The sequence below is a fragment of the Rhinopithecus roxellana genome, chromosome 2 (assembly GCF_007565055.1).
Source record: "Rhinopithecus roxellana isolate Shanxi Qingling chromosome 2, ASM756505v1, whole genome shotgun sequence".
NCBI classification, from domain to species: Eukaryota; Metazoa; Chordata; class Mammalia; order Primates; family Cercopithecidae; genus Rhinopithecus; species Rhinopithecus roxellana.
In genome coordinates, this window is record NC_044550.1 from 7,060,375 (window position 1) to 7,080,638 (window position 20,264).

At 39.5% G+C, this 20,264-nt stretch overlaps 1 protein-coding gene across 4 annotated transcripts in view; it reads left to right on the plus strand.

Moving 5' to 3' along the window:
- Positions 1–20,264, plus strand: part of BMPR1B (bone morphogenetic protein receptor type 1B) — a 416,951-nt gene that overhangs the window by 384,766 nt on the left and 11,921 nt on the right. For all 4 annotated transcript variants that reach the window (XM_030914734.1, XM_010385585.2, XM_010385582.2 and 1 more), the window contains 2 exons: positions 4,477–4,669; positions 5,770–6,067. In XM_030914734.1, the coding sequence (XP_030770594.1) occupies positions 4,477–4,669; positions 5,770–6,067 (491 nt within the window). The remainder of the gene's footprint in view (positions 1–4,476; positions 4,670–5,769; positions 6,068–20,264) is intronic.

Consider the following 20,264-nt stretch of genomic DNA (forward strand, 5'->3'; position numbering starts at 1 on the left):
TAAGGATAGCATTACCGCACTTTGGCCTGGCTTTTGAAGGCTAAAATATTACAACCAACTGGCTTCTCAGTAGTTCTACAAGAAAGAAGGTTGCTTTTCAGCTGTGGGGTTTATGTTTCAGGGTAAAGTTCTGGCTTTTCCATTCAGGAGAAGCTTCATTTTTCTGATGATCAGCACTGTCAACCTTGAAGAGAATATATGAGCAAATACAATTTGAAAATCAATAGTAATATACTTATTTTTTTCTAAAAGAGTTGTACAAATAGTAAAATCCCTTTTGGTATTAATGAATTAGATGCTCTCGGAATTGAAACTGAATTCTTTCAGTGTTTCTTGCCTTCAAACTCATCTTTCCCATTGCCGTGGAGTTCTCTCTTCAAAACCATTGATCTTGCAATGTTACGTCCTGGATAAAATACCCTAATACCCAATACTGCTTGCAGGTCTCCTTTCCCAGCTTGGTATGTGTGGTGCATAAACTCAACTTGCCTTCCTGACGTCTCCTCCCACCTCTCCCCAGTATGCTGCCTGGGCTCTAGCATCACCTTTGAGTAATTATTTCTCAAATACAACATATATCCGTGTCTTTGCAAGTGTAATCTCTTTACTGGACATACCTCCAACTCATGGCTAAAGGTCTACCTCATATTGTTTACCTCTGTGACAACTTCTCAGTTACCCTAGACTAAGCCAGTCTATTTATCTTCTGTGGTAACACTTTCTTTTTAGCACTAATAATGGCCATTTAAACGAATGTTGTAATTGGTGGTAATGTTCTTGTGTCTTTTGGTGGAGTCTGTCCTCTTTGGGGATAGAGGTTGCATTTTGTTCACTTTCTATCCCCAGTAGAGTGGCTGATTTATTAAAGGCGCTGTTCAATAATTTGTTATTAAAAAGCTTTCAGCTCCTACTTTTAATAGCTATAAAATACTATCTTGTTTCTATAATCCAGATACCAAAAAATAATATTTGGCTCACATTATATAATGGTTAAGAGCATATATTCTCAAGCCAAATTGTCTGGTTCCAATCCTGGCCAGACGTTGGCCTGTAAGACTAAATCAAATTCTCATTTAGTCCTCATAGCAACCCTATAAGGTAGTACCAGAAATATCAGTATAACCCAGTGTTACCCATCAGGGGATACAGGCCCAGATAGGTCAACTAGCTAGTATATGGAGAAGCCAGAATTCAAACCCAGATGATCTGTGCTCTTAACATTAGTGAGATGTGAACTAAATGATGGTTAAATAAAACAAGAAAGTGCATTTGATGGGGGTAGGATGGGAAGGAGGGTTCTATAAAACTCAGTTCAATAAAGAGAAAGTCTCTATTACAGATTTATTTTCTGGTTTTAAGATTTGGTTATTAAGATAAACAATGCAGAAGTATATAGTTCTCTCTATATATACTGGTATGTGAGTGAATACCGCATCTTAACATTGAATTGTTATTAATTTTAATAACATAATGGGCAAATTAGTGCCTTAAATATAACCGCGTACTTGGACCTCGTGTTTACCAAATGACTTTATATGTGCCCTTTAATTTTGGATCTTTTCTTTTTCACAAAATATCCATTTTTTCCTTCTTTAAAAGGAAATAATATCATAGGGCTGTTGTAAGAATTAAGACTGTGTGTGTGTGTTTGTGTGTGTGTGTGTGTTTTCTGTGTGTGTGTCTTCTCACAGTCCTGGAATAGTGGTAATTCTTTATAACTCCTTATACATTCAGTTGTTCTCAGTGTACATGAAATACAGTGATCTTTTTGAAAGTACAGCTATAGTCATTGTATCTTCCAGGCAATTTATTTATACAATTAATCTAAGAAGTTGGTATCTAAGAATGTAATATAGAATTAAAGTTTAGGTATAGAAGGACCAGAAACATTTGCTAAATCAAATAAAAACTAAAATGAATCAGTTAAAAATTTTTGAAGTTATATTTTTAGGTCCTTACATGCTATAATAGCTTACTTTCTATCTTTGGGATAAGTTGTTCCTATTCTATCGAGTATTGTCAATTCTCTCAAAACTTAAAGTATAAAATGTATTATTAGAAAAAAGCAAATGCAAAAATGCTTATGTTAGGAAATACTCCATAGACTTACATGAGCAATGCTTTGTAACATCTGTAAATTAAATATTTTTCTTTAATAAATGTGGGAAGTTTCCACTCAAGCGAGTGATTTCCCTGTGTATGAATTTGGCTCCCAACTGCTTGGTGTCCATGTTGCTCCTGTTTCCTTGTTTGGGAATGGAGTACAGTGGACTCAACATGATGTCTCATGGCTCACTGGGCTCCTAAAGGGAGGATGACTGCATTACACATAAACTTACATGCTTATTTCCATCAAGCTTCAGTGGCTTCATGGTACATCAACAGTTTTTTTTTTCATAAAATACGATATTTATAATCTTCATTATAAATAATATATAATATATTATGTCCCCCAAAAATGTTCATGTCCTAATCCCCAGGATTTTTCTTTTTTTTTTTTTTTAGACAAGATCTTGCTCTGTCACTCAGGCTGGAGTGTTGTGGTACAATTTTGACTCTTTACAGCCTTGACCTCCCAGACTCAAGCAATCCTCCCACCTCAGCCTCCCAAGTAGCTTGTCACTACAGGTGTGTGCTACCACACCTGGCTAATTTTCTTATTATTTGTAGAGATGAGTTTTTGCCATGTTGCCCAGGCTGGTCTTGAACTCCTGGACTCAAGGGATCCTCCCTCCACAGCTTCCCAAAGTGCTGGGATTGCAGGCATGAGCCACCGTGGCTGGTCCTAATCCCTAGAATTTTGTGTTCTATGACAAGGGTGAGCAAAGGTTGCTGACGATAAGATGAGACCATTCTGGATTATCTGGGGTGGCCCAGTGTAACTGCATGGCTCTTAAAAGTACAAAAAGAACAAGTTTAAGTTTTTAATTGATGTAAAGTATATCTCTACAAAGAATACGTTCCAGTTTTCTTATCAGGTGTTACAAGAGTTATATGCTAGATTCTTTATGTCCTCTAAATTACATAAATTGTAACAGATGCTTAGCCCTTTCAGTCTTGGAACCATTGATATCAGAGTTCTTCAAATATTTTACAGTAAGTACAGATGGGATGAAGATCATATGTAAAGAGACATTTAAATTTAATGCCACTTAACTCGTATTTTCATTCTCTTTGTCTCTACTCCACTCTTTATAATATTGTTTACAGCTCTCTTAGAGCTTGGTAAATAATATTATCTCCAACTTGTTAGTTTCTCTGGTTAACTTTTCTCTCTAATATGCTGTTTTGTCTACTGTTTTATATTTTTTATTATGACAATTAACTGTTGCATTTCAAAAATGTAATTTCCAGTAATCTTTTCTTGCTTATTTTTTATTCCATCTTCATTTCATTTAGAGTTACTTGGCATTCTGTATCTCAAAATTCCAATATGTAATCTGAAGAGGTTAAATCTATTTGGGTTGTTTCCATTGACTCTCATTTATAGTGGCTGTTTCTTTTTGTTCTAAAGAATTCATTCTCTAGAATCGTCTCTGATTCTCTCTGTCTCTTCTCTCCCTCCATTTTTTTTGTTCTCCTTTTTCCTCCCCATCCTTGGACATTTCCTTCATTTCCTTGGGAGCCCAGGAGTGCATTACAGTTTATTTCTTATGTTATACGCGTGATCAAGTTGTATGGTGGCAAGAGTTCCTTCAAAGTACTATTGTCCCACCATAGTCACGGAATGGAAAGTATTCTGCAAATGGTTTCCTCAAGAGAGCATTTGTATCGTGGAGCCTTGGCATGCTACCAACCCACAGCAAATTTAGTACCATTTGATGCTCCCTGCTTAATGCTGAAGCCCTAGGTTCAGTTCCTCTGGTTTTAAAGGAGTCAGAGTTTAAACTCTGGATTCCAGTTCTGGTATTATTCTTTGCCCAGACAGCAACTTGGTTTATCGTTCCCTGCTCTGGTCTCAACTCCTTCCTTCCTTCCTTCCCTCCCTCCCTCCCTCCCTCCCTCCCTCCCTTACTTCTTCTTCCCTGCATGTAGATTTCCTTTATTTCTGTATGTGCCTAACAATGTATTACAATTTTGTTTTGTCATATTTTATACATGATTGGGTGTATGGTCACAAGAGTCTCTTCAGAGTATGTAGTAGTCCATCATAATGGAGAAGTGCAAGTATTCTATTCTGCCAATTACTATGAACCCACTCAGGTTTTTTTCTCTGTGAAAATAATAATAGTAGAATAAAATATTTCATAATTTGGAAGCAGTATTTTGAACTTTCAGAATCCCCACTCAGTCTCAAATATGTTTAAAAGAGTGTAACAGAAATTAATAAATAAATACAAATAAGTTGTCTAGGTAGAGAAAAATACTGGCTAAATATATTTTACATGCAGTAATCGTTTCTTCTCTGGAGAAAAAAAGATTAAACAAATCTGTAGTGCTGTGAATACACTAACAGTGTGTTTTGGGATTTCACAGGTCCAAAGGACTATAGCTAAGCAGATTCAGATGGTGAAACAGATTGGAAAAGGTCGCTATGGGGAAGTTTGGATGGGAAAGTGGCGTGGCGAAAAGGTAGCTGTGAAAGTGTTCTTCACCACAGAGGAAGCCAGCTGGTTTAGAGAGACAGAAATATATCAGACAGTGTTGATGAGGCATGAAAACATTTTGGGTGAGTAAAAGTCTGTGTAGCTATGTTCAGGGTTTCCTAGCTTTCCTCTGTCTTTCTGTTAACATCTGCATGTTAACTCATCTGTCTAGACCCGTTGTGAAATGTACTGAAGTTTTCTTCTTGGCATGGGCCCAAGAACATCATAAGTTTCTAATGGGAGACCTCACAGGAGGAATGAATGACTAAGGCACTTCTGTGAGTAAGTGGTAGGCTGGAAATGGAATACTCTCAAATATTTTTTCTTCAGAAACAGGAAATGCAAGTGTAATACCAGAATTTCTTAGGGTTTCTTGGGAATTTGAAGGACCATATTTATTTGTATCAATAGTTTATATTGAAAATTGGTTTTATTTTCGCAAGTTAGAAATGATCTGTCTGGATTGTTCAAGTAGAAAGAGAGTAAGCTAATCAGTGGGGTATATTCCTTAATTCAAGAATTCAAGACCCTGTTTTGCAAACAATGTCTTACGTGTAACTATAATACCATAAAGTAGTTTAGATAACATAGTAGTTTATAATACCATAAAGTAGTTTAAAAATCAACTACTGATGAGGAAGGGACCATATTTTCAGATGTAAACTCTTAATCTTTCTCTACGCCTATAATTTTTTTTTTTTTTTTTTTTTGAGATAAAGTCTTGCTCTGTCACCCAGGCTGGAGTGCAATGGTGTGATCTCTGCTCACTGTAACCTCTGCCTCCCAGGTTAATCGCTAAGTGATTCTCCTGCTTAGCCTCCTGAGTAGCTGGGATCACCAGCACACGCCACCATGCCCGGCTAATTTTTGTATTCTTTAGTAGAGATGGGGTTTCACCATGTTGGCCAGAGTGGTCTTGAACTCCTGACCTCAAGTGATCCACCCGCCATGGCCTCCCAATGTGCTTGGATTACAGGTGTGAGTCACTGTGCCCAGGCTTACTTATACAATTTTGATTGCCTCTTATTGGTATTAGTCATTTAATACCATCATAGGCATAGTCAAGAAATTGAATGAAATGCTAAACAAAAATTACCTGTGACAAAGAATGATGTTTGAGAATATGAGTTATTCCTGATACTATTCGGAAAACACTAAACCTTTTCATCTTTTTTCCTTTTAGGTTTCATTGCTGCAGATATCAAAGGGACGGGGTCCTGGACCCAGTTGTACCTAATCACAGACTATCATGAAAATGGTTCCCTTTATGATTATCTGAAGTCCACCACCCTAGACACTAAATCAATGCTGAAGTTAGCCTACTCTTCTGTCAGTGGCTTATGTCACTTACACACAGAAATCTTTAGCACTCAAGGCAAACCAGCAATAGCCCATCGAGATCTGAAAAGTAAAAACATTCTGGTAAAGAAAAATGGAACTTGCTGTATTGCTGACCTGGGCCTGGCTGTTAAATTTATTAGGTTAGTATGAAAGTGAACAAATACATGTTTTATGACTCTTTTCTGTTACTTTTTATTTTGTGGCACAGTGCTTCTAGGATATTTAGTAGAAGAGGAATATCACTAATTTTAACATTTGAGGGGGGTAATCACCAAACATTGTATTAGCAACACAGCATATTTGGGTCTGTTCTATTGTTTCTATGCTCATCAGAGACATTGCTTAGAGACTGTTCACATTAGGTTTGCAACTGTCATTAAGTTATGTAGAAAAGAGGTAGCTAATACCTGGGAATATGTAGTCAGAATTCTGCGTGACATTTGTAAGTAGGAAAAAGTTTTGGGGAAAATTTACAGATTATATACGGATAAAGACATTTTTATGTGGTATAGGAAAGATAACTTGCATAGGTGTTTTATGAGAAATGTTAGAAACTAATAAACAAAACCCAGCTGTTATTCAGTACTGTTATCCTGTACCTGAAACAGTGAATTTAACATCTGTGCACATAAACCAGAGCATGTTGTAAAACAGTGGTTTTCAGACCCCTAGGGCTGCTTGGGTTACATCAGTAGCTTCTGCACACTAGGGAGGGGAGATGATAGTAGGGACTCTATTTTGCTTACTCTTACTTTAATCAGAGAGGCTCCTTCCATCTCACAGATTATTTAATTAGAATAAATGGTTTCTCTGGAAAACAAAGCAAACAAAATGAGCTTGCAAACCACCCATGTAGAGAAATCATCGAATAACTACCTTTTAAAGAACTCAGTTTAGGCTCAGCCATTATTAAATTGTTGGATCATCTTGTGGATTTTTATAAGTAAGACTCTGTAATACATGGAGAAGAGCACAAAGAAAAAGCCATGGAGATGATGATGATGATGATGATGATGATGATGATGATTATTATTATTATTATTATTATTATTATTTTTGAGACAGAGTCTCGCTGTGTCGCCCCTGCTGGAGTGCAGTGGCGCAATCTCGGCTCACTGCAAGCTCCGCCTCCCGGGTTCCCACCATTCTCCTGCCTCAGCCTCCAAGTAGCTGGGACTACAGGCGCCCGCCACTGCGCCCGGCTAGTTTTTTGTATTTTTAGTAGAGACGGGGTTTCACCGTGTTAGCCAGGAGGGTCTCGATCTCCTGACCTCGTGATCCGCCCGTCTCGGCCTCCCAAAGTGCTGGGATTACAGGCTTGAGCCACCGCGCCCGGCCAGCCATGGAGATTATTAAAAGTTTGGAAAGTAAAATTGACAAAAAAAGATAATGGATTGGTATTTTCAGCCAGAAGTAAAGGCTGAGATGTGATTTAATAACGTACCCCGAATATATTAAGGTCTTCACCATGTAAAGGATGGGAAATTGAAGTTCTTGATCTTTAAAAACAAAGCAAGAGGAAATGATTTGGGCTATAGATTTAAGTTAGAAATATGAATCTCCTGCCAATAAAGATTATTAAATCCTTTCTCCCTTCTGATTTTTTTTCCTCTGACCTACAACCCTTTTCAAGTCTCCTATAAAAAAAATTCCCACAATGCTTCTTAAATTACCAGCCTCTCTCTCCTTCTCTCCCATGTTAAATGTCTCCCAAGAGTTCCAAAAGATCATCTGCTTCTAAAACCCAGCAATGTGTAATAGTCTTGTAATTCAGCTTCTGTTTCATTCTCTCTGGACACTGCTTTATTCAGAGACACCACTGGGCTTGGACACCAGAGGCCTTCTCTATTGCCATCACCTTATCCATAGTGTCCAAACCTTTCTTTCTCTTGTTTCCTTGGTGTATCTCTGTACTCGTTTCCCCTTTCTCTCTCTCCACTGGCTCTGCTCTCTTTTTACCTCTTAATGTATTTTTCTGCTGCTAGATTTCCTGCTGTATCTGCATTTGCTTCCTAATTCCCAATTTTGCCTGATCCATTCTTAACTATTAGGTATCTGACATCATCTTTTGTTCCCTAACTTTTGGTTTGCTCAAGTGAATGAATTTTCTCTCCACAATATTCCCATTTTTACTGGGCCAGTGTGGGCCTTCTGTGCAATTTTTCTAGATTCTGGAGTGAAGCATTTTGAGTGACTTTCTTTGTCTCTCCTATTTCCAGTTTTTGTACATGCTGCCACTGGATTTATTTTCTTGAAGCCTAATTTTGGGCATCAAAATAATTTCATAGTTCCCTGTGGCTTCATGTGAAAACGTAGTTAGAGTCCCTTGGTGCAGTATACTCTTTTCTGACCCTGGGCTGTTCTACTGCCCTATTTCCACCACACTCCTTATCTTTGGCAAGATTTATTCTGAAGACTTCACACTTCTCATAGCATCAAGTGTTTGTAACATGCTTTTGTCATTACCCGAACACCCATATCCCCTTCTCTATCTAGATCACAACTACTGATCTTCACAGTTACTTCCTTTGAGACATCTTTTTAAATTTTGATATTTTAGACAAAGTCTTGCTCTGTCACACAGACTGGAGTGCAGTGGCACTATCACAACTCACTGCAGCCTTGGCCTTCCAGGCCCAGCAGTCCTCCCACCTCAGCCTCCCGAGTAGCTGGAACTTCAGGCACGTGCCACCATGCCTGGCTAATTTTTTTTTTTTTTTAATAGATGAGATCTCACTATGTTGCCAGGCTGGCCTCAAACTCCTGAACTCAAGTGATCTTCCTGTATCAGCCTCCCAAAATGCTGATTGTAGGAATGAGCCACCATGCCTGGCCCACCTGCTGTTTATTATTATTTTTATTATTATACTTTAAGTCCTAAGGTACATGTGCACAACGTGCATGTGTGTTACATATGTATACATGTGCCATGTTGATATGCTGCACCCATTAACTTGTCATTTACATTAGGCATATCTCCAAATGCTATCCCTCCTCCTTCCCCCGCCCACACCACAGGCCCTGGTGTGTGATGTTCCCCACCCTGTGTCCAAGTGTTCTCATTGTTCAGTTCCCACCTATGAGTGAGAACATGCAGTGTTTGGTTTTCTCTCTTTGCAATAGTTTGCTCAGAATGATGGTTTCCAGCTTCATCTGTTTCCCTACAAAGGACATGAACTCATCCTTTTTTATGGCTGCATAGTATTCCATGGTGTATATGTGCCACATTTTCTTAATCCAGTCTATCATTGATGGACATTTGGGTTGGTTCCAAGTCTTTGCTATTGTGAATAGTGCCACAATAAACATGCGTGTGCAGGTGTATTTATAGCAGCATGATTTATAATCCTTTGAGTATGTACCCAGTAATGGGATGGCTGGGTCAAATGGTATTTCTAGTTCTAGATCCTTGAGGAATCGCCACACTGTCTTCCACAATGGTTGAACTAGTTTACAGTCCCACCAACAGTGTAAAAGTGTTCCTGTTTCTCCACATCCTCTCCAGCACCTGTTGCTTCCTGACTTTTTAGTGATCACCATTCTAACTGGTGTGAGATGATATCTCATTGTGGTTTTGATTTGCATTTCTCTGATGGCCAGTGATGATGAGCATTTTTTCATGTGTCTGTTGGCTGCATAAATGTCTTCTTTTGAGAAGTGTCTGTTCATATCCTTTGCCCACTTTTTGATGGGATTGTTTAAGTTCTTTGTAGATTCTGGTTATTAACCCTTTGTCAGATGGGTAGATTGTAAAAATTTTCTCCCATTCTGTAGGTTGCCTGTTTGCTCTGATGGTAGTTTCTTTTGCTGTACAGAAGCTCTTTAGTTTAATTAGATCCCATTTGTCAATTTTGGCTTTTGTTGCCATTGTTTTTGTTGTTTTAGTCATGAAGTCTTTGCCCATGCCTATGTCCTGAATGGTATTGCCTAGGTTTTCTTCTAGGGTTTTTATGGTTTTAGGTCTAACATTTAAGTCTCTAATCCATCTTAAATTAATTTTTGTATAAGGTGTAAGGAAGGGATCCAGTTTCAGCTTTCTACTTATGGCTAGCCAGTTTTCCCAGCACCATGTATTAAATAGGGAATCCTTTCCCCATTTCTTGTTTTTGTCAGGTTTGTCAAAGACAGATGGTTGTAGATGTGTGGTATTATCTCTGAGGGCTCTGTTTTGTTCCATTGGTCTATATCTCTGTTTTGGTACCAGGACCATACTGTTTTGTTTACTGTAGTCTTGTAGTATAGTTTGAAGTCAGGTAGCGTGATGCCTCCAGGTTTGTTCTTTTGACATAGGATTGTCTTGGCAATGTGGGCTCTTTTTTGGTTCCACATGGACTTTAAAGTAGTTTTTTTCCAATTCTGTGAAGAGAGTCAGTGGTAGCTTGATGGGGATGGCATTGAATCTATAAATTACCTTGGGCAGTATGTCCATTTTCACGATACTGATTCTTCCTATCCATGAGCATGTAATGTTCTTCTGTTTGTTTGTGCCCTCTTATTTTGTTGAGCAGTGGTTTGTAGTTCTCCTTGAAGAGGTCCTTCACATCCCTTTTAAGTTGGAGTGAATGGGAGTTCACTCATGCTTTGGCTCTCTGTTTGTCTGTTAGTGGTGTATAGGAATGCTTGTGGTTTTTGCACATTGACTTTGTATCCTGAGACTTTGCTGAAGTTGCTTATCAGCTTAAGGATATTTTGGGCTGAGACGATGGGGTTTTCTAAATATACAATCATGTCATCTGCAAACAGGGACAATTTAACTTCTTCTTTTCTTAATTGAATACCCTTTATTTCTTTCTCTTGCCTGATTGCCCTGGCCAGAACTTCTAACACACTGTTGAATAGGAGTGGTGAGAGAGGGCATCCCTGTCTTGTGCCAGTTTTCAAAGGGAATGCTTCCAGTTTTACCCATTCAGTATGATATTGGCTGTGGGTTTGTCATAAATAGCTCTTATTATTTAGAGATACGTCCCATCAATACCTAATTTATTGAGAGTTTTTAGCATGAAGTGCTGTTGGATTTTGTTGAAGGCCTTTTCTGATCTATTGAGATAATCAGTTTTTTTTTGTCTTTGGTTCTGTTTATATGATGGATTACATGTATTGATTTGCATATGTTGAGCCAGCCTTGCATCCCAGGGATGAAACCAACTTGTTTGTGGTGGATAAGCTTTTTGATGTGCTGCTGGATTTGGTTTGCCAGTATTTTATTGAGGATTTTGCATTGATGTTCATCAGGGATATTGGTCTAAAATTCTCTTTTTTTGTTGTGTCTCTGGCAGGCTTTGGTATCAGGATAATGGTGGCCTCATAAAATGAGTTGGGGAGTATTTCCTCTTTTTCTATTGATTGGAATAGTTTCAGAAGGAATGATACCAGCTCCTCTTTGTACCTCTGGTAGAATTCGGCTGTGAATCCGTCTGGTCTTGGACTTTTTTTGGTTGGTAGGCTATTAATTATTGCCTCAATTTCAGAGCCTGTTACTGGTCTATTCAGGGATTCAGCTTCTTCCTGGTTTAGTCTTGGGAAGGTGTATGTGTCCAGGAATTTATCCATTTCTTCTAGATTTTCTAGTTTATTTGCGTAGAGGTGTTTATAATATTCTCTGATGGTAGTTTGTATTTCTGTGGGGTCGGTGGTGATATCCCCTTTATCATTTTTTATTGCATCTACTTGATTCTTCTCTCTTTTCTTCTTTATTAGTCTTGCTAGCGGTCTATCAATTTTGTTCATAGTTTCAAAAAACCAGCTCCTGGATTCATGATTTTTTGAAGGATTTTTTATGTCTCTACCTCCTTCAGTTCTGCTCTGATCTTAGTTATTTCTTGCCTTCTGCTAGCTTCTGAATGTGTTTGCTCTTGCTTCTCTAGTTCTTTTAATTGTGATGTTAGGGTGTCAATTTTAGATCTTTCCTGCTTTCTCTTGTGAGCACTTATTGCTATAAATTTCCCTCTACACACTGCTTTAAATGTGTCCTAGAGATTCTGGTATGTTGTGTCTTTGTTCTCATTGGTTTCAAAGAACATCTTTATTTCTGCCTTCATTTCATTATGTACACAGTAGTCATTCAGGAGCAGGTTGTTCAGTTTCCATGTAGTTGAGTGGTTTTGAGTGAGTTTCTTAACCCTGAGTTCTAGTTTGATTGCACTGTGGTCTGAGAGATAGTTTGTTATAATTTCTGTTCTTGTACATTTGCTGAGGAGTGCTTTACTTCCAACTATGTGGTCAATTTTGGAATAAGTGTGATGTGGTACCACGAAGAATGTATATTCTATTAATTTGGGGTGGAGAGTTCAGTAGATGTCTGTTAGGTTCACTTGGTGCAGAGCTGAGTTCAATTCTGGATATCCTTGTTAACTTTCTGTCTCATTGATCTGTCTAATGTTGACAATGGGGTATTAAAGTCTCCCATTATTATTGTGTGGGAGTCTAAGTCTCTTTGTAGGTCTCTAAGGACTTGCTTTATGAATCTGGGTGCTCCTGTATTGGGTACATATATATTTAGGATAGTTAGCTCTTCTTGTTGAATTGATCCCTTTACCATTATGTAATGGCCTTCTTTGTCTCTTTTGATCTTTGTTGATTGAAAGTCTGTTTTATCAGAGACTAGGATCGCAACCCCTGCTTTTTTTTGTTTTCCATTTGCTTGGTAGATCTTCCTCCATCCCTTTATTTTGAGCCTATGTGTGTCTCTGCAAGTGAGATGGGTCTCCTGAATACAGCACTCTGATGGGTCTTGACTCTTTATCCAATTTGCCAATCTGTATCTTTTAATTGGAGCATTCAGCCCATTCACATTTAAGGTTAATATTGTTGTGTGTGAGTTTGAGCCTGTCATTATGATGTTAGCTGGTTATTTTTTTTGTTAGTTGATGCAGTTTCTTCTTAGCATCGATGTTCTTTACAATTTGGCATGTTTTTGCAATGGCTGGTATGGCTTGTTCCTCTCCATGTTTATTGCTTCCTTCAGGAGCTCTTGTAAGGTGGGCCTGGTGGTGACAAAACCTCTCAGCATTTGCTTGTCTGTAAAGGATTTTATTTCTCCTTCACTTATGAAGCTTAGTTTGGCTGGATATGAAATTCTGGGTTGAAAATTCTTTTCTTTAAGAATGTTGAATATTTCCCCCACACTCTTCTGGCTTGTAGAGTTTCTACCAAGAGATCCACTGTTAGTCTGATGCACTTCCCTTTGCAGGTAACCTGACCTTTCTCTCTGGCTGCCCTTAACATTTTTTCCTTCATTTCAACTTTGGTGAATTTGACAATTACGTGTCTTGGAGTTGCTCTTCTCGAGGAGTATCTTTGTGATGTTCTCTGTATTTCCTGAATTTGAACATTGGCCTGCCTTGCTAGGTTGGGGAAGCTCTCCCGGATAATTTCCTGAAGAGTGTTTTCCAATTTGATTCCATTCTCCCCGTCACTGTCAGGTACACCAATCAGATGTAGATTTGGTCTTTTCACGTAGTCCCATGTGTCTTGGAGGCTTTGTTTGTTTCTTTTTACTCTTTTTTCTCGAAACTTCTCTTCTTGCTTCATTTCATTCATTTGATCTTCCGTCACTGATACTCTTTCTTCCACTTGATCAAATCGGCTACTGAAGCTTGTGCATGCATCACATAGTTCTCCTGCCATGGTTTTCAGCTGCATCAGGTCATTTAAGGTCTTCTCTGCACTGTTTATTCTAGTTAGTCATTCATATAATCTTTCTTCAAGGTTTTTAGCTTCTTTGTGATAGGTTCCAACATCCTCCTTTAGCTCAGAGAAGTTTGTTATTACCGATCGTCTGAAGCCTTCTTCTCTCAACTTGTCAAAGTCATTCTCTGTCCAGCTTTGTTCCTTTGCTGGTGAGGAGCTGTGTTCCCTTGGAGGAGAAGAAGTGCTTTTATTTTTATAATTTTCAGCTTTTCTGCTCTGGTTTCTCCCCATCTTTGTGGTTTTATCTACCTTTGTTCTTTGTTGATGGTGATGTACAGATGGGGTTTTGGTGTGGATGTCCTTTCTGTTTGTTAGTTTTCCTTCTAACAGTCAGGACCCTCAGCTGCAGGTCTGCTGGAGTTTGCTGGAGGTCCACTCCAGACCCTGTCTGCCTCGGTATCACCAGCGGAGGCTGCAGAACAGCAAATATTGCAGAACAGCAAATGTTTCTGCCTGATCCTTCCTCTAGAAGCTTTGTCTCAGAGGGGCTCCCAGCTGTATGAGGTGTCAGTCGGCCCCTACTGGGAGGTGCCTCCCAGTTAGGCTACCCAGGGGTCAGGGACCCACTTGAGGAGGCAGTCTGTCCATTCTCAGATCTCAAACTCTGTGCTGGGAGAACCACTACTCTCTTCCAAGCTGTCAGACAGGGATGTTTAAGTCTGCAGAAGTTTCTGCTGCCTTTTGTTCAGCTATGCCCTGCCCCCAGAGGTGGAGTCTACAGAGGCAGGCAGGCCTCCTTGAGCTGCGGTGGGCTCTACCCAGTTCGAGCTTCCCGGCTGCTTTGTTTACCTACTCAAGCCTCAGCAATGGCGGATGCCCCTCCCCCAGCCTTGCTGCTGCCTTGCAGTTGGATCTCAGACTGCTGTGCTAACAATGAGCGAGGCTCCGTGGGCGTGGGACCCTCCGAGCCAGGCATGGGATATAATCTCCTGGTGGGCCATTTGCTAAGACCGTTGGAAAACCACAGTATTAGGGTGGGAGTGTCCCGATTTTCCAGGTACTGTCTGTCACAGCTTCCCTTGGCTAGGAAAGGGAATTCCCCAACCACTTGCACTTCCTGGGTGAGGTTTTGCCTCACCCTCCTTCGGCTCCCACTCCATGGGCTGCATGCACTGTCAGACAAGCCCCAGTGAGATGAACCTGGTACCTAAGTTGGAAATGCAGAAATCACCCATCTTCTGCGTCGCTCATGGTGGGAGCTATAGACTGGAGCTGTTCCTATTCGGCCATCTTGGAACCTCCCCACCTGCTGTTTTTAGTCTCCGTTCTTGTGTCTTCTAATATAACTCTGTGCTTATTATCATGAAATGTCTTGCCTGTTACATAGTCATCATTGACTTATTTATTTGTCATTCCCAATGGAAAGTAAGCACCTTGAAAGTAGATAACATGCATTTTTCAGATTTGCATTTCTAGTGCCTTTCCCTGGTGCTTATTACTTAACGTTTAATGGATAAATGGTTCCATATGGAACACAGGATGAAGAAAAAAAAAACTTTTTTCCTAACACCAGAGATCCTACACGTTCTGGCCGAAATCCACCTTTCTAATCTTATGTTCTACAAACTCTCAAATTTGTATGCTTTCTTTTGCAAAACTGAGCTACTTGCTTTTTCTCCTTATATACCCCATGTTTGCTGTTGCCTTTCTTTTGATTGCACAGTCCGTGGGTTGGAAAGTCCCTGTTTTTCCATGTATCTTAATCCAGTCCCAGAATCACCTCTAAGTCACTTGATTCATCCCTCAGCTGAGAATAATGACAGCATCTTCTGTACTACTGTTGTAATGTCCTGGTCCTTGTCTGCTTGGTATTATAGTTATTTGGGGACATGCCTCATCTCTCCTACCAGTGATGGGGCATCTTGAGAGCAGGATCCTTGCCAACTTAATTAATATATTTCCCATTTAACATGACATAGTGAGTTACCCATTAGAGGTAGTCTAACATTGTTGTGAATCAATAAATGTAGGCAATAGCAAAGTAACTGAGACTCATCTCCTTTATAGACCTTAAAACAAAAAAGGAAAGTGAGTATCTATTATATTATAGAAACTTAGTTCTGCTTAATGGAAGGAGAATGAACTGAATGACCTCTCAAATTTCATACAAACCCTGATTCTAGGAAGTGGAGGGACTATTTTAAGGGATAATTCAGAGATTTATTTGGCATATATTAACTACTTCATCAAGAGATGAAGAGATGAAGATGATAGCTCAGATGCTGGCTGTGCAGACTCCTATGGCCATAGCCTAGCTGTGTGGGGCCGTTTAGCTTTCTGGGCCTCAGCGTCATCTTCCATTACATGCAGGTTACATTTGATCATTTCAGAGGTGCTTTTTCTAGTTTTATTTTCTGTGTTTCAAAGTTTGCTCTTCTCAGCTTTTGAGCCTATTTTTTTAAAACTTGCTTAATGTGTTTCTTTAGTTTCTACTCTTTTTTTCACTGTTTTATATTGTATTTTTGCACATATGCATGGATATTTAGACTTTAATTACAAGTGGAGTCACAGCTTACCCTGTGCTGAAATCTCTGACTTCATATGAGAACTTCCTGTGAGATGGTCTCTGTGTAGTGGTAAGTGTTCTCTTAGGCTTTTCAGTCATTTCTGAAAGGCTCCCAGGGAAGTCAAGAGCCACAGAGAGGGAGCAGACTATGCCTTAGAGGTTTCCTGCTCATATAAATTTTAAAATTCTGTGTTGGTTTCTTCATGCATTCTCTTGACAATGACGTAAGTGCCGATGCATTTCCTGACCAGCAGAAATTTAATCCAGGTGATGTGCTGGTGGACATCACCATTATCCCCAGTCTCTACTGGGAGGAGAAAACAGTGACACATGAAATGCCTTGAAGAAACTTAACAAAGCTTTTCACTTTTCACTCTGAAGAATTCAGCAACTCCTCTGAGACTTCAGTGTCAGAATAAAATATTTTCATATGGGAAAAATAAATCCTGGCTTAGGGCTCTCAAGTATTAAATTTAAATAGAAAACCTGCGGTGAAGACTAGGCTGTCACACTGATGTCCAGTGGCTGATTGTCAAATTATCCAAGTGCAAAAGAGAGAGGGTAGCTTAGTTCGGAGGGTACTGAATTTCTTGAGTCTTGCTGATGTGATTCTTTTTAGCGCTGCTTTTGGTTTGCATTTTAAAAATAATGTGGCTAAATGACTCACCAAAGTCATAAAACTAAGCTCATTCGTGGCATAGTGAACACTCCCAGTCAAGGTTTCTGCAGCCATACCCACCTTATGTTGAAGACTTTTTAGTTCTAAAGTTCTGTTTCTAAGATACCCTGAGATTTCTTGGGATTTTATCATAGCAGCATTGAACCTTGATGAAAGTTGCTGCGGAAAACTCCCCTTACTGGTGAACATCTGCCGCAGAGTTCAGTTCCACAAGTCAGTTCCTCAGCTATCTCCAGGATGCCACAGGAAACCCACAGGGATGTGCACAGCCCATTCTTCCATAGACACTTGAGAATCGTTTATACTTTTGGGAAATCAAAATCATCTTGCTGAGAGAGGATTTAACATCCTGTAGTATATATAATGTGTAGCTGATTTCAGACATCACTTTCAAACCACAAGCAAACCCATGGCCTCCTTCACATGTATTCTCAATTCTCCTTTGTTTCACACATTCTTTAAAGTACAGTTCTTATTTCATAAGAAGCTTTTTAGATTTTTTAAGGTATACAATGTTTGCTTCTCTTTTCTTTCTCCTGTCTATTACTTTTTTTTTTTTTTTTTTATCTCCCTGCTCCCTCTCTCTCCCTTTCCTCTCTCTGTTTTAGGCATCAACAACATCCAGCAGGAGGACCACCTGCATGTGTCCAAAAGCTCAAAGAGGTAGAGCCACCTTGTTGGAGCTAGCAACTCTGTCCTTGCGCTCGCCTCTCATTGCCACAGCGGGCTGTACTTAGGACTTTCATGAGACTCTTACTTCAGTTTATGGTACAGTGGGGAAGGTGCCCTGTGCTCAGTCAAGCAGTGGGGGCTCTTGTTTTTTTAACATAACACTTTTAGCCAGATTTTCTGGGTTTAGGTTTATAACTAAAAGGCTTAACTAACATGAAAAACATTTAATATATTATGAGACTAAAAAGATACTATATTTTAAAAGTAACTCCCCCCTTACTCCTTGCCACCGAAACAAAAATCTTTTGACTGCCCTCATTTAATGCAAGATAGTCAAGAGCTTCAGGCATGCACTGTTCCCTGAGTCCACTGGGGTGCTCATGTTTCATTCTCCAACCTGCTCAGGATCCCAGCTGAAGGCTCCACTTTCAGCCTTTCTGCATGCACAGGCAGCCCCATGACTTCCCTCCCACAGTTACACTAACACCTGCAGTACGCACATGCCATACCAGGCAGCAGTGCTGTGCTAAGGGGCATGCCAGGGGCAGTACACCAGGCACAGGCAGGAAGGGAGTACACTGTCAATAATAAAACTGATTAAAATCCTACTTTTATTGTCACCATGTGCCACAATTCTAAACAATGTCAGTGGTTGAAATGTGTCTTCTGGCAGGGTGAGTGGCTCCCATCACCCCCCTGCTTGGTATGTCCTTCCCTGGCACCTTCAGAGAAGAGGAAAATCTTAGTTTTGTGTGTCTTTTAATTTTCTTGTCTCTCTCTCTCTCTCAAAGTCTTTCCCTTTGCTCCCCTTCCCTACCCTCAAAACCATAGCCTTCAGAACTCTCTTTGTTTATGTCTTCCCTGGGGTAGAAGAGCCACTTGGAGTGTCCACAGACTTATGAAGCCCTTTGTTATCAATGTAGACCTCATACTCCACCACGCTGGCATTTTCTATATCATACCACTGTCATTCAAGTGACTTTGGTCAGAAATATGAACTTGGTTTTCTGGCCTCTTTATATAATCCTAGGTGAGAGCAGCCCTGCATTTTGAGATCCAGATGAATGCAGACATTAACCTAATTCCTACCTGGTACAGTAGGGAACTCAGCAATATTCACTGCTTGTCTGGGAATTCAAAGGAGTTGTTTTCCCCTTTGCATTATCAGTCGATAACTCCCATATGCGTTGTGGCTTTTCCACATCATATAGTTGCTGGTTCCTGGCTTCCAAAATACGAACAGCTCAGGTTTGAAGATGTTTTTACTGGAGATTGTGATGGAAGGTAGTACATAAAATTTAGTCCACCTGGACATTTTTTTTTTAAAACCCCTACAAGGCTTAATATCTTATGACCCTAGGCTAGAAGAACAGAACCCTTCTTCTCCCTCACTGACTTCCCCTTTACGCCCAGGCTCTCATTACTATTAACTTCTTACTCGGAAAATTGTAGACATTTTCGTTTTATCTTGTTCCATCCTCACTGTCCCTAAATGTTTATTGATTTTTTTGAGATGAGGTTTCACTCTTGCCCAGGCTAGGGCACAGTAGTATAATCTTGGCTCACTGCAACCTCTGCCTCCTGGGCTCAAGTGATCCTCCTGCTTCAGCCTCGCAAGTAGCTGGGACTACAGGCATGTGCCACCACACCCAGCAAATTTTTGTATTTTTAGTAAAGACGGGGTTTCACCATGTTGCCCAGGCTGGTCGTGAACTCCTGGACTCAAGCAGTCCACCTGCTTTGGCCTTCCAGAATGCTGGGATTACAGGCATGAGCCCCCACACCAGGCCATTTCTTTTCTTTTTTTTTTTTTTTAAATACTCATTAAAGGATGATTTGAAAACAAAGCAAGCTTTTTTCCTGGAGAGGAATTTATCTGACATCTCTTAATTTACTTTATTTTCCTCAAATTGTATATTCATTTCCTTCTAATTCTACTTAAGTCTGAATCTCTTTAGTACTCACATTAACAGGAACAAAAACCATGTTGGATCTAGTGGGAGTATTAATTATTGAAGTATAAAAGGGCAAAATTGTCTACTCTTATAATTCTCTGAACCCTACTCTTTAATAATGACCCCTTTGTGCAAATATTTCCAGTTCTTCTCCATGGGAAAGAAGAGAGAGAGCATTTCTTCTGTAGTGAATGCAACACTCTTGTTTTTAATGGGATATTTTCAGTTCTCTTTCGTAGCAGCTCATTTTCTCTGTAATTTTGTCCAGTTTATTTATATCACTTTTGTTCTTCCCATCCTTATGCCTATAACCTATCCTGTATTCCTTGAAATGTACATTTTTCTAGTTCTGGATCCTGCTGGGTTCTTTTAACTTATACTATACTTAGAAATATATTACATATACTTATATTTGTGATATATTATAAACATACACAAAAGTATAAAAATGAGACACCCATGTAATAATTTAATATGAACAGATGTTAACGATTTACCTTGTTTTTCTCTGGTTTTTCTTTTTAAAAGAAATAAAATGTTGAAGATAGCCCCACTGCAGTCCTGTTCCTTTTTCATTTCCTTCTATACTTCCCAGAAGTAACCAGTATCCTATTTATGTCTCCTCTGTATGATTTTATAATCTGACTTCATTTGTATGTAGCTACTGCAGTACATAGGATTATTGTGTGGGGCTGGAGTTTTTGTCTCTGAGTCTACAACCCTTGTGCAGTATCTATCTTTGCTTGTCAACCTTGTTTCTCCCCTCCATAGCCCTCCGTGGACAAAGAGACTAGAGGAAGCTAGTGCAGAAGGCACCCTGCCCTTTTCTGCCTCCT